This window comes from Lichenostomus cassidix, chromosome 7 (genome assembly GCF_008360975.1).
Source record: "Lichenostomus cassidix isolate B80296 chromosome 7, HeHo_3.0, whole genome shotgun sequence".
Classification (NCBI taxonomy): Eukaryota; Metazoa; Chordata; class Aves; order Passeriformes; family Meliphagidae; genus Lichenostomus; species Lichenostomus cassidix.
In genome coordinates, this window is record NC_139488.1 from 15567985 (window position 1) to 15581799 (window position 13815).

Sequence of the window (13815 nt, forward strand, 5' to 3'; positions counted from 1 at the left end):
AAACCACTGAAACAAACAGCCAAAAATGGTGCAAGTTAGGAGTTAAGCAATTTTTTCCTTAACAGTTATATCACTTGTGTGAAGTTTTCTACATAAAGCTAGTAATTGCTTCCTTAATGACAAACGGGGGACTAAAATTACCAGGATATATAAAAGGTGTCTTGGAGCCTGTTAAATTAACATCTCTGCCTCAGGACTGGGTTTAATTGAGATGAAAGTCTTTTACTGTTTGTTCCATTGTTTTCAGTCACAAACAACTTCTGAACTCTCATTACTGCTTCACTTTAGCATCCTGGCATCTGGCCTGCATGCTGTGAGCCCAATTCATAAAAAGTTATGCACCATTTACACGATACTTCCTTCTAAAATACTTCACAAAGTATTTCCTCCTGAATAACACACAAACTTCAACAACTGATTACCCTTCTTTCCTCTTCAGCACAGGGGGACTCTCTGCAGATTCAAACCCCAAGGAGTACATCTCCAAGCACACTTAATTAGGCACACAGAAAAGCATCAGATCATGAAAGAGCATGAGTTTTTGAAACCACAATCTAAAAAAATTACCTAAAAATGGCTACAAGAAAAATCGAAATTGACACACCTGAAACTACGTTTACAGCTTGTAATTGGCCAAATTGTGCTTCCCAAATGAAAAAGGAAGAAAAAGAAATGCATCTGCCTTCTGTTGTACATGTCTGAAAAGAATAGTGTAACACAAGAGTGAACAATGCAAACCCCAAGGCTTGCTGGGCCTCTCAGGTCTTACAAATCACAATTTCCTTGGTTTGAAAAATGAAGTTCAGCTTTCTCAACATCATATTAATGCCATTTGAAGCTGAGATTCATTACTGAGGCTCTTCTGCAAAAGAAGTTTCAGAACTTCTGACTTGCTGAAATGGTATTGAAATAGATGATTTCAAGGTCAGCCACGCTTCACATTTTCATCTTCTGGGTACAATCAAAATAGCAAGTTCTGCAAGCTATGAGCTTTTGGGTCATGGAACTTTAGGGTTGCCATGTCAGTGTCTTGAGCCAGAACATATCTTCTGCCAAATTTCCTAGAGTTTAAAATGACAGCTTTCCCTAAGAATTGCTGAGAAATTATTGTAGTGCATGTTTGACATTGTCCTATTTAGGTGTTTGAACTAGTCGAAATTTTACAAGATCTTTTGTTTTCAGGAATCTTCTGGTAGCTTCGGTGACTTTCAATACTTAAAGGCTAACAGCTTAGATGTATTTGCACACAGTTACAGCATTTACAACGTCTGAGCTTCTTTTGAAAACAGACAGATGACTTTGGACAAGTGCAGCACTGCCTCTCACCCAGCCAATCAAATATTATCATACCAGAATATTTTTTAAAAACCTACTACTTCTAAGGAATCTGTTGAGATGCTTTCATGAAATTTAAAGGAATCAACCCATTTACCTTGAAAATAAGGTGCTGGCATTCTGATTTTTTTCATATCCAACTTCTCATTAATACTCTTAGGATAAAACTAGAATCTCTGCTCCTTTACAGCAAAATAGAGGAAGTGACTCCAGAATTTCAATCTCACCAATAGACTAAATGTCAAGGAAGGAAACAGCAGAAAACCTATCTCATGTATTTATATGCAGAGCACAGCTCTTTACTGACTCAAGTAGTTGATACTGTTTCCTCAGAGACAAAGAGAGGCTTCTGTTTCTGAAACTACACATTATGGTACTAGCTGGAGTTTGAACTATAAGTTCACTGCCCTCTGTCTAGATTCAAGGAAAATAATTACTTCCCAAAACAGACTTAAGCTACTAAAACCCCCATGGAAATAGATGATACTCCACAATGATCTACATACTTACCAAACTGAAACTGTGCATTGTCAACAAGGCGAATGGATGCAGGAGCACACCTCTTGGAGGCAAAGTCAGGGGAATAAGAGGGAGGAAGAATAAAAACATTATGTATATAGTTGTTTTTAAAACTCATTACAATCAAAATTTCACTTTAAAATATGATACAGGAAAGCACACTTTGATACCAGCGACCCCTGGCCATCATCACCATCGAAAGGGGATGACTATAAGCTTGTTTTCACTTGAATAGCTACATCTACTAGGCATGTCTAGATCTAATGCATTGAGAATTTTCAGTTTAACTTCAAGCCAACATCATAATAGTCCAAAACCTTTGATCTTCAAATTTTGAGTGTTGTTCTAAATTGGCATATGCACTAAAAATACTACACTTGTTTAGTATATCAAGCTTGTATTTCTGTGTAATCAGAGATACATATATAATAAAAACTCATTGAAAAAGTTTTAATTGTTGAAGGCCACCCGGCATGCAGCTGAGCACTGAACAGCTGCTCACTCAGCCCCCTCCCCAGTGGGAAGGCAAGAAAATCAGAAGGGCAAAAGTGGTAAAACACATGGGCTGAGATGAAGACAGCTTGGTAAGCAAAATGGGGGAAAAAACCCAGAAACACATGATGCAAAAAGCAATCAATTACTATCTGACTTATATCCAGCCAGTCTTCAAGCAACGGCAACGCCTAGGAAACTTCCCCCTCTAGTGTTATTTATCATCATGTTATATGGTATCTCTTTGGTCAATTTGGGTCTGTTGTCCCAACTGTGTACCCTCCCTGCCTCTTTATCTGCTCCCCACATACTTGCTGGTGGCAAGAGAGGGAGAAACAGAAAAAGCCTTGATACTGTGCACACATTGTTCAACAATAACTGAAACACTGGTGAGTTAACACTGTTTTGGTTACAAGTACAAAAACGAACACCACACATACTGCTATGAAGAAAGCTAACTCAATCCTGGCTAGACCTAGTACACTCATCCTCTGCAATCAGACTGCAATTAAAATCTGTACTTGGGTCTAATCTAGATTCTGCACTGTACAGAAACCTGTACGAACAGCTGCCTTCAGCTAGGTAAGCTTCTGGTCATGCATATGCTTACATCATATAAACTCTGATGACCATGCCCAGTCATATTGAAATGTATGGTCAGACGAATACAACAAAGTCTGAATTTTAGGCTAGTCATCATATAATTAAATGGATATGGAAGTAGTCCTCTTTCACTTCATTTGACATGTTCACCCTTCACAGTATCATTAATATGTATTTGGTCACACAGGAGGAAGAAAGAACATGAAGAGCTAAGGGACAAGTTGACAGAAGGCTGTACCAGTGGTTTTAAACGAGACAAACCCACCCACAACCTGCAGGTTGATTATTCTTACGTTAAAGTGGACTAATACATAAAAAAGGAGCTTTTCAGACAGCAGTCATTGTAATTACTACTGAGATTGATGCAAGGGGCAACAGAACAGAAAGAATAAGTAGTTCAGGCTCAGGTAAGCAGTGAAACAGCAGCAACAGAAGCACAGAAGTGGAACAACATTAAGTGGCAAATAGTGCCTCTTTTTTCCCCTCTAACTAAGCCCACAGACAGAGGAAAGACATGAGCTCCTTAGTTGATTTTAAATGTTGATCAGCCATATGATTAAGCACTCCCAAAAGGTTTGCTTAGATACCTTTAAAAGGCAGGACAAGCACTAGCAGTAGAAGCACGACAAAAACTGGCAAGTGCTGCTGACTAGCATATACATGTCATTCACATACCAGTTTGAACATCTGGCTTGGAACATTAAGCCATTAATTTAGACCAATCACTGGAAAAAATGTAAAACTGTGTTTAGTTTGGCATTAATTAAAACATTTCTGAAATTATTTCCCCAATTCAGGGTACATCCTACCATTCATACATACAATTCGGTATGTTTTGGACAGAGCAAAGCAAAATTAGTCAGTGGAGAAAGAGGCTAGCCAGAATAAGACTTGTTTGGAAGCATAGCCTTAAGGAAAAGTATTATGGAACTTGGATAGCTATGTACTTCACCACCTGAAACCATCTAACTCTACTCTTCTCTATTTAAATACTACAGTGTAAGCACAATTCCACCTGGAAATACCCATCTCACTTGTCCATGTCACTGTGCTCCAAGAAGTGATTTCCAAATACAGACCACATCCTTCCATTGCATTCCTTTTGTTCCATTACCATTCCAAAGCCATAAATTCAGCTGCCTTTTATATGTATGCTGCAACTCAATTCCTTTAAATACTGGTCCCTTTTACACAATCCTAATTAATCTGACGGTAAAGTTCTCAGCTAAAGGAGATAGAAAGCTGAATTTTTCAGGTTGCAATATGAAAATAAGTCCCACCAAAACAAGCCATTAAAATGCTTGTCCACATTTTGGCTCAGAATACCAAGCAAAGTCATACTGAGCTCAGTCCTCAATTGTGTAATTTCCAAAATCCTCACAGACCATATCCTGCATTTCACGGACCATACATGCTTAGGGGATTTCTACCTCAAATTCCTGGTTATCAACCAGGAATATTGAAGCATCAATGCACCCCTACTGCTAGAATCTGTGTCCTTCAGTGAAGCCAACATGCAGCTTTTCTTTACCTGCTTTGCCACTTCCCTCAAGCAGGCCACCCCTCGCTCAAAGTTGGGGAAGACCACAGAGCCGTACTTCTGGTATTCAGGGACTGGGCGAATCTTGATCGTGACTTCAGTAACCACTCCAAGAGTTCCTTCAGGAGAAAACAAAAACTGAGCAAAATGGTGCAAGATGAACTTCTTTCAAGCTACCCAACTTAACAAATGTTTATGAGAATGTTGTAAATTAATGTAAATCAGAAATATCTAAAATTCTGCTTGCAGTAGCAGGTGATTTATTCTTGACCTTTTATATGGTGAATTCTTACAAAATATCCTCTAAATCATGATCTTTGTTACTAGACATGTAGGCTGATTCCACAGGTCCATTTAAAGCACTGTTAAAAGCTCCACCTTCACTGTCCTAATTAAGATCTCAATGTATTATCCCAACACAAAAATTTCATTCTTGCACAATGCCACCCATCAACACACTGGAAGCCACAGCATTAAAGATGCTCAAATAATCAAGCCATTACGGAAGCTGAAATAAGATGCAGTATGTGAAATTACTCTGTTTATACCTTCAGATCCCATAATGAAGTGATGGATATCAGGTCCTGTTGACATGCGAGGTACTTGACAGTTTTTTTCTACTATTCCTCTAGGAGTTACCATTTTTATATGAATCACCTGTTTAGACAAAGTGCAATGACTATAAATACTAGCATTAAACACAGATTTTTATCATAATTATCTTCTACAAAACATATTAAGTTTGATTCAGTTTGGCTTTATAGATTTCAGACATTCTGTAGGCAACCCCAAGAACCTGAGGACTGTTACCAACAATTACTTTAACACAGCATGGTTTCCCCACACAACAGATTGTTTCCATTCTATGCCAAATCATATCAGCTGTTGGCTACATGCAGGCAATACCAGTTAAAGCTGTTTTGCTTCTCAGTGTAGAACTTCACAGATAGAACTTTATAAATACCAGGATTTTAATCCAGAATATACACAGAGGAAAAAGGTTTCCTTTAGTTTTGCATTTGAACTGCTGCTTGATAAAGCTGCTATAATTCAGTCATTGATTGCTACAGAAATATTTCAATTAGGAGGAAAGAGAGGAGTAAGCTTTGGGAAATAGATTATCCATACAAAATCTGCGATAAGACTGACACGTATGTAGGGCTACAGGGTGGTTTTTTAAAAAATATTTGTCAATGTTATTGCTTCAAGCTTTATCCAGGAACATGCAATAGACCCCACATGGGGGGGGTTTTAATCCTCTATTAAATTATTTTATACCAAGGAAGGGAGGAGTTTCGGCTTTTCTTTAGTGACACCTTTAAATGAAGCAAAATTACTGAATTTCAACTAATGGCTTTAAAACTTTCAAGCAAAGGTAGCTAAGTAATTTTCATTATATGCAATTTATGAACCATTGATTCTGCAGTAAGTGGATTTTAGGCAGCTTATATAACACATTGTTTCAAGATATGAAGTTCCTCAGAAGGTAAACACTTCCCTGAAACATTCTCACTGTGCTATTTTGAAACTCATGAACTGTTCTGAATCAATTTTCAATCCTATTTCCTCCTAATGAAAATTTCAGAAGCTGTTCTAGCCTGAAGTTATGCTTCCATAATAGAAAAGCCTTCTGCTTCACAACTCCCAGTACAAGCAAAACTGTACCATTCAGTAACACTTCAGGCAGCAGGGGAACGATGACACTTTTTAAGTGCTACTAGTTTTAGTTCAGCCAGGTCTACTGAATAAAAACTGTGTAGCTGCTGCCAAGCTCAGTCACTGACTGTGAAGTGTCACATCTGTGCACAGAACAAGTATGTCTGAACTATGAGCTGATGAAAGAGTCTGAGGTAATATGGATACATTACCTAGAGTGTGCTGCAGGGAACACAGAAAAATTCACACATGGAAGGGTTATTATACAAACTAGGAGAGCAAGCTGGAAGTTTGAAGTAAAAAGGTAGGCAAAGTCTGAGCAGTGATGATTTATCTTCAATATATTCAATGTATTTGTTATAACAGAAAAGGAAGACTTTAAAATCAAAACGTATGTTTAAGAATCAAAAAATTACCTGAGTTAATTTAAAGATGAACCATTTTAATGACTAAAACAGATTCAAGAGTGGGATCCTGCCATTCCCAGTCCACTGCTTCCTTCCTCAGGGGTCCTACAGGCTGTGTTGTGGCATTAGATCTCACCACTGTGCACCCACATGGTCAATTAGATCAGCCTACTGATTTAAAAATCCTACTAGCCTAGGGGATGTAGGAAAGTGGGGAGTTTGCTTGCTGTCAGAGTTAGACAGTCCAACTAGACATCTTCAGGTGACTTCTGGAATCACCCTAAAATTCTGATAGGATTATTACACTGGATTAAAAGAGAGTCCAGAATAGCAGAAGACAGCACCAGAGTCAGGACAGGGTAACAATTCCTTAAGCTGGCCAGTGAGGACTCAAATGAAAATTGCTTTTACATCAGTGATAAGGATTTTGAGTACTAATACCAAAAGCAAGGAAACAAGTATTTCAGTCAAGATTTGATGCCAAAACTGTATCACACAAAGAACCACAATTTACTCTTTCTCCCATTGTGAGTCATCTTAAAAGTTAAATATCTGAACACAGAAATTAGAACAAATATTAGAACTACTTACCAGATCTTCAATGTTTCCATAGATGTTTTTCTTCATGCCTGATGCTCGTGTTGCTACCCATCCTCCTAGTGAACTGAACTCCATGGAGTCTGGTTCATGGCCTGTACAGAAGCCACTTTCAGCAAGCTAAAGAAAGGAAAAAAATACATTCTCCAGGGCCTGCATTGACTTAGTACTCCAAATTCAACCTTTTTTTATTTGTTTGGTTTGTTCGGGGTTTTTTTTAAATGAGTATCCTGATCACACACCCATGTATTCAAGTTTTATCTTAGATATGTACATAAAATACAAATCGATTCTCCTTCTACTGGGCATACCTGTGCTACATATCTCCCTGTAATACTCCTCCCCACTATTTTAAAACTAAGAACTCTACTGTTCAAAAGAAGGTGCAAATTCAAACACGTATGCAAAAAGTTAAAACTAACAGCCAACTTTGCACAAATGCTGCCAATAAATAAGGCACTTAATCTCTAGTTCTTTGTATCCTAATGTGATATGCAGCAGGTCTGCAGAAAATTTGAGCAAATTGCCTGTACTTAATTCTCTCAAGGAGAGATGTGTTTTAATATACAGCCATCTGGTTGGGCTTCCTGTATGCAACACTGTCAACTATTTGTGATGCAGATCACGCATTCCTGTACATTAATTAGTCACTGGTTTCTCATTTTTCTGTGTTAACTTGGCTTTGCCATCTGCACAGCACCTGAGGTTGACAGGATGCCCTCAGAATTACAACACCAAAGCTGTCAGACAGCAAGAATTAAAGGCCAAGCAGTCTCACATTAAGTGATAACTGCATTAGTGCATTTGAGATAATCAATTTGCACTGACCAACTGATAACAATCATGTTGGACAGCTGTATTTAAGTATATCATATAACATGGATCATTAACTATATTCTGTTGTACAAAGTGGTTTTAACTTAAAGACTGAAAGTGACTTCTAGATCCTGTCTGTAGCAACTCATTTAGCTCATGGTTCTCTCTACACCATAGGAACTTGTGGCTTTGTATGTTTACTGGTCATATACTAGGAAGGGTGGCTTCATAACCATTGCATATAATTCTTACCAGCTGCATGAAAACACTTAATTCAATGATTTGGATAAGATATGCGGAATATTTAAGAGAAACATAAAAAAATACCAGAAACATAACCATATAAAATTACCTGTTTTTCCAGATCTTGTCCAACAATGCCAGCTTCTACACAAGCTGTTAAGTTTTTTTCATCTATCCAAAGAATCCGATTCTGTTGAAAAGGCAATCAAAACTAAGAATCAGTGTTTAAGATTTTTGATTTTCTTCCCTAATGCTGTAGGATCAACATGCTTGGTCATACAATTTACTGTTAATATCACTCCAGTTATTACAGCAGTGGAAGACCAGGCTCCTCACTCCCTCAAACTGCTACACAACAGGTTTTAATTTAAGAAGTCACCACTAAAAGTGATAGCACACTTATTCATCAATTTATACCAGGAATGTTTACATAATAAAAAGCTAAAAAGCCAGAAAGAATTAAGTCAAAACTCTTACACAGGTCTTCCCCTCACAAAATACAGGCTAACTAATTATTTAATGTCAACAACTTCAGCTCCTTCAGTTTCAACATAAACTGCTTAACTGTTCTCAGATGCCTATACAGATCAGTTTTTACAGAGTATAGACCCTACATATGAGATTAAGATAACCATTAAGTGTCTATTAAAATAGTAAAGCTTTGGTAATCATCTTAGCTGCTCCAAGACACACACGTTTCAACTTTGACAATCCTTCTTTTCACCTTAATTTTCTTATTTTCCCTCTTCACTAATGATTACAAGAATTGGCTGGCAGTCATTCAAGACACATGGAAGTGGTTTATTTTCTGATTCAATACTTATTTACACATCTAGCTGACAAAAAAAGCAAGATTGTAAGAATCAACCACGTTTCCTTTCCACGCCCAAACCTGACACAAGTCAAAGCTGTGGGCTATAAATCAAGGGGTTCAAATCAAAACCTGAGTCACTACTATGCTATTTGTATTTCACTTTGCATAAACACCTGAAGAGCTTCCTTCAATATGCAACTGCCACTTCTGTAGAAGAAATCACTTTCTTTAACTGAAGAACTACTGTCTGAGTGGAGAAAACTGAGCCAAAACCCAGGTCTTACCTTCAAGGCTAAAGGAGTTAATAAGCTCAGGTACTTGGAGGCAGTAGAGCCTTACATCAACGATACAGAGCTGTTTCTAAAGCATCTCATTACCATGTTGCCATAAATCTATCATTTTAAAAGTACAAAGCTCCTTCATAATGGAAAGATGAAAACTAGCAATAAATTTTACAGAACTTCATTTCTAGACTGCCATAAAGCTATGAACTTCACATTCTCAAGATGTTATCTACACAAAAACCCAGTTATTTCTTGAAAGTTTATCCTTCAAGTTGATTTACAGATATTAGGTCACCTTATCAACCTTTGCTTTAGGTAATTTAAACTCTAGTGCAAAAACTAGTGAAATTTGCAGTAGGAACTTCCTCTTAGTCTTTCATTTATCCTCAGATACAAATTCCAGTAGAGAAGAAGAGTAGCTTTCTCTGAGTGTGATCACTAAAAGCTGCTAAAAGGCTTAACATTAACAGTGGGTTTTTTTCTTATTAAATATATACAGGTCATATGAAGTAGTACAGGACTAATATCAGAAAAACAAACTGAAGGAGTACCAATTTAATCATCATGGTACAGATTAATATCTCCAACCCTACTTTATTTTGGAAAAGAAAGAAATGTCATTCTCTAGTGATCACCCAAGAAACTGTAGGATAATTTAAAAAAATTAAAATAAAACATTAAGAGAGAAATACCATTTGTGATGTATCCAGCGAGACAATTGTTCTTTTTTCCTCTTCAGGACATTCAAGGGCACTAGAGACACTTGTCCCTCCTGCAAATATGGGAATGACATTGTCATCATAAAATTTCCAGGTAGCTTTTCTTCCAATACCATGCCTCTTTCCCTCCTTTCTGACATGGAACTGAAAAAAGTAAGATCACTAAAGTTAAGTATTTGAGGCTAGTGATTAGCCTCTTAAGGCTGCCCTTTCTCCCAAACTGGGTTTCACAAAATCAAAGCAGCAGTGGAGCTGGACAATGCTTTAGCAGCACTCCAAAACAAACATGACATTCTGTGACCATCTCAGCTGCTTCTGTTAAGCCCAGCACAGAGCTTTAAAATAAGGAAGGATACAAAATTACAAATCCATTCAAGAAACAGAGAGCTATGGCTTCTAAAAGTTCTTTAGTTATCACTATGGAAACCACTGCACTTCAACCAAGAAACTTGGCTTAAGAAGTCTGCCTAGCACAGGAATATAAGACTTATCTGAAAGCAAAAAATAAACTGAAAGTGTTTAAGCATTAAAAAAATGGATGAAACCACACCTCAGACTTCTAAGAGGTTTCTAACGTATCTTTACAGGATGTCACAGAACAGCCTCCAAGAAGCCTTTTGTTTCTCAAAAACTGCCATAGCCATGGGAAAAGAGAGGGTAGGATGCTCGAGATCCACAGCAGGCTATGAGAAGAACAGCCAGTGGCAAGTAGAGAGACAGTGCCAGCTAATAAAACAAGAGCAGTGAAGCCCACTACCTTTGTTTCCAGTGACAGAAAAGGTGGCATTCTCCTTAAATACCAACCCCTATTGTAATAACTTCACAAGCTGACTGCAGTTTACTAGAAACAAACTTGGAAAACAACCTGAAGATCTTTCTGTATCCTGGTCAGTGAACAAGAAATAGTCAACATTGCTGCTTTCAGCTGCACTAGTTTACTAGTACTAGTTAAAACGTGACTTTCAGCTGTCTTACAGCCCTCCAGATGCAGCTGGTGAGGGTGAGAGTGCTTAGGGAGGGACCAGCCCCACAAGTTTGGCATCATTTTCAAGTGACATGCTCATCTTCCCAAACAGTTAATGCCTTTCTGCAAGAGCTGTACTACAGCATAAGCAAGCACCAAGTAAAACACCCAGATTTATACCACAGAATGAAGAGTTCTTGACAAAAACCTTCTCATAGAACGAGCTCGTGGAAGCCAACACCCTATGTTTCCTGAGCTCTATGTCAAAACAAGGTAGCTCACGACTCCAGCTCAGCAGGCTTAGAGGAAAAGCCATCCACAATGAAAAACCTGAAGTCCTTTAGGAATTCTTTAGGCTGAGAACGAGACAGATTGTACAGGCCTTTACCTGTACCTGGAACACTTCCTGAAAACCCCTTGCCACAGGAGTCTCTACTGAACAATGTCTACAAGGAGATTAGAATAATTTTGCAGTACTGTTTGACCACAATCCTCTCTGAAACCATGAGCTTCAACATGAGCTACAACGAAAAAACCTAATTTATACATGTTGTGGGAACAGCACACAAGTAATGAAGAACACATATATAAATTGAAGTAGAATACATTTTCACTAATATCCTTAAACAGATACGAGATTTCGTAATTTCACTTACCACCAAATGGTATTATGCAGAGATTGTGTTTGCAGGCTAATTCCACAATTTTAACTACATCTTCATGGCAAACTAAAAAAAGTACAAACAGTTAAAAAACAGGATTTGTGCTTAGTACTGTTACTTGTGCTTATTTGCTTATTACTAAACACTGCAGTCTGAATAAGCAGCAGCTCCTTTTCTGACACCAGCAAGGAAGACATTTCAAAGTTAGGCACTAAATAAGAGCTGAGCTCAGAAGTATCAGTTACAGAGTAAAGTTTAGACCTCCAACAAATCTACATTTGAAGAACTAACCACAGTCTTAGTCTCTTGCTCTACTCATGGATTGAGATCTGCAAATTCTCAGGGCAAGATGGGCTACCAAAGCTAACAGTTCATCTAAGTATCTTGGTGAACAGATCAATCTACAGCTCTTATTGAAAACAGGCTGTCCAATTTATTTCATGTGAGAAATAGACTCTTCTGAAAGATGAGCAGCACATCTTTTTCTTCCTGGCTGACATTCAGTTTCAGAAGCAGAGATGCTGATGAAATCTAGTTTTTCAGAATATACTCTCTACCTGTTTAAAGAAGGAGGCAGAAGTAGAAGGACAGCCAAGTAGAAGGATCAAACCAGAGATCAAATACATTGCATACATGAGTTTGTACAAACAGCAAACAAGAAGCAGGACTAAATAAATGGTTTTCAAACTCTGGCTACTTTGCTCTTGTCATACAGAGCTCTTTTAAATGAAGGTAGCCAATCATTTTGTTTCAGCTGCTTTTGGAGCTACACAAAATAGAAGTTGTGGCAAGCACTGTTCACAGTCACCTGTGCTATCAAGTACCTGTCCTCAAGTACTGAATTTCATCTTACAGTGCCTCTTTTCATGCTTCCCATATGTGATTATTTCCCACTAAATAAAGGAGGCAAAATTGAGTAGGACTAAGTTCCTATAAGGAATTTCAGGGTTTTTAACGCAGTGTAGCTATCAAACCTATAAAACGTAACGAAAGAGTTGGAATCACACAGCTGAACAGAAATTGACATTTATTTAGATCTAATGACCTTTTGGTTCACTACTGAAGAATGGCACATGAATTAGCTCCTAGTGACCAGAGACACATGACTCAAGTGAAAAAAAAAGTATTTGTATTCTTTCACTAGACAGAAGCAAGCATGTTTTCTGCAATGGCATTAGTTATTACTCTAAAGCAGGCCTAGCCTATGCTCAGACTGCACTGGTCTTTCATCAAGTCATTGATCCTTCGTAAAGTGTTCTGATAGGAGTTACAGGTGCTATACTTTTTTTACTTAAGTACAGCATGTCAAAAAAGAAAGTTCTTCAATACAAACATTTCACTACCCTTCCACCATCATGTACACCTTTAGAACCCAAAATGGAGACTGCCATTTTTGACAACGGCTCTTGCTGAGCTTACATGTTCACATTACACTGAAGTTACTTAAGTGATGAATCCATCTGTCAACAGAAACTTCAGCTATATTTAATAAATTTGGCTTCTCCACAAAATGACGCGATTTCACAGGCACAACCTGCAGTCCAGATACTAAACAATCATGATTACCATTCATGAGAAAACTCCTTCAGTTTTTGTAAATATAAGTGACGTCAGTGAACATATTTACCATTCATGAGAAAACTCCTTCAGTTTTTGTAAATATAAGTGACGTCAGTGAACCAAGAAACAGCTTTCCGCTGACTAGAAAGCACAGGAGTTTAGTAACCAATGGGCTCCCAGCTCAGAAGGGAGAAGAAGACAAAGCTTACCAGGCCATACAACTATATCAGGAATTCGCTTAAACATTCCTTCCCTGAGTACAAATATCTCATGTAGGCAGTGACCTGAAACACAAACAATAAGTTAACAAGTTCAAACAAAGAAGCATCGAAAGCAGCACAGTTACACAAATGAAGATCTCTTACCATGAGCTCTGAATACCCTATCTTCTGCATCCTGGGAATATGAGATTTTAGTGGCTCTAAGATCCTGAAGAAATTCTTCATTTACAATGGATGGAGGTACATCGTTAACATTTAAGGATGCCTACAATGCAAGAAAATAAATTCATTAAAGATAGGTTCACTCTTACAGCATTTCTGTACAACAGAAAAGCTAACACTGACTGATATCCAAACACAACTATTCCAGATCAGAAAGACAT

The 13815-nt window shown here is 37.8% G+C and overlaps 1 protein-coding gene across 2 annotated transcripts in view; it reads right to left on the reverse strand.

Annotated features, from left to right (window-relative positions):
- Positions 1 to 13815, reverse strand: part of AGPS (alkylglycerone phosphate synthase) — a 49529-nt gene that overhangs the window by 15599 nt on the left and 20115 nt on the right. For both annotated transcript variants that reach the window (XM_085066359.1, XM_085066358.1), the window contains exons 4-12: positions 13577 to 13697; positions 13421 to 13495; positions 11646 to 11717; positions 9999 to 10078; positions 8318 to 8398; positions 7144 to 7269; positions 5038 to 5146; positions 4481 to 4608; positions 1846 to 1897 (exon numbers count right to left, since the gene is read on the reverse strand). In XM_085066359.1, coding sequence (XP_084922485.1) covers positions 1846 to 1897; positions 4481 to 4608; positions 5038 to 5146; positions 7144 to 7269; positions 8318 to 8398; positions 9999 to 10078; positions 11646 to 11717; positions 13421 to 13495; positions 13577 to 13697 — 844 coding nt within the window. The remainder of the gene's footprint in view (positions 1 to 1845; positions 1898 to 4480; positions 4609 to 5037; positions 5147 to 7143; positions 7270 to 8317; positions 8399 to 9998; positions 10079 to 11645; positions 11718 to 13420; positions 13496 to 13576; positions 13698 to 13815) is intronic.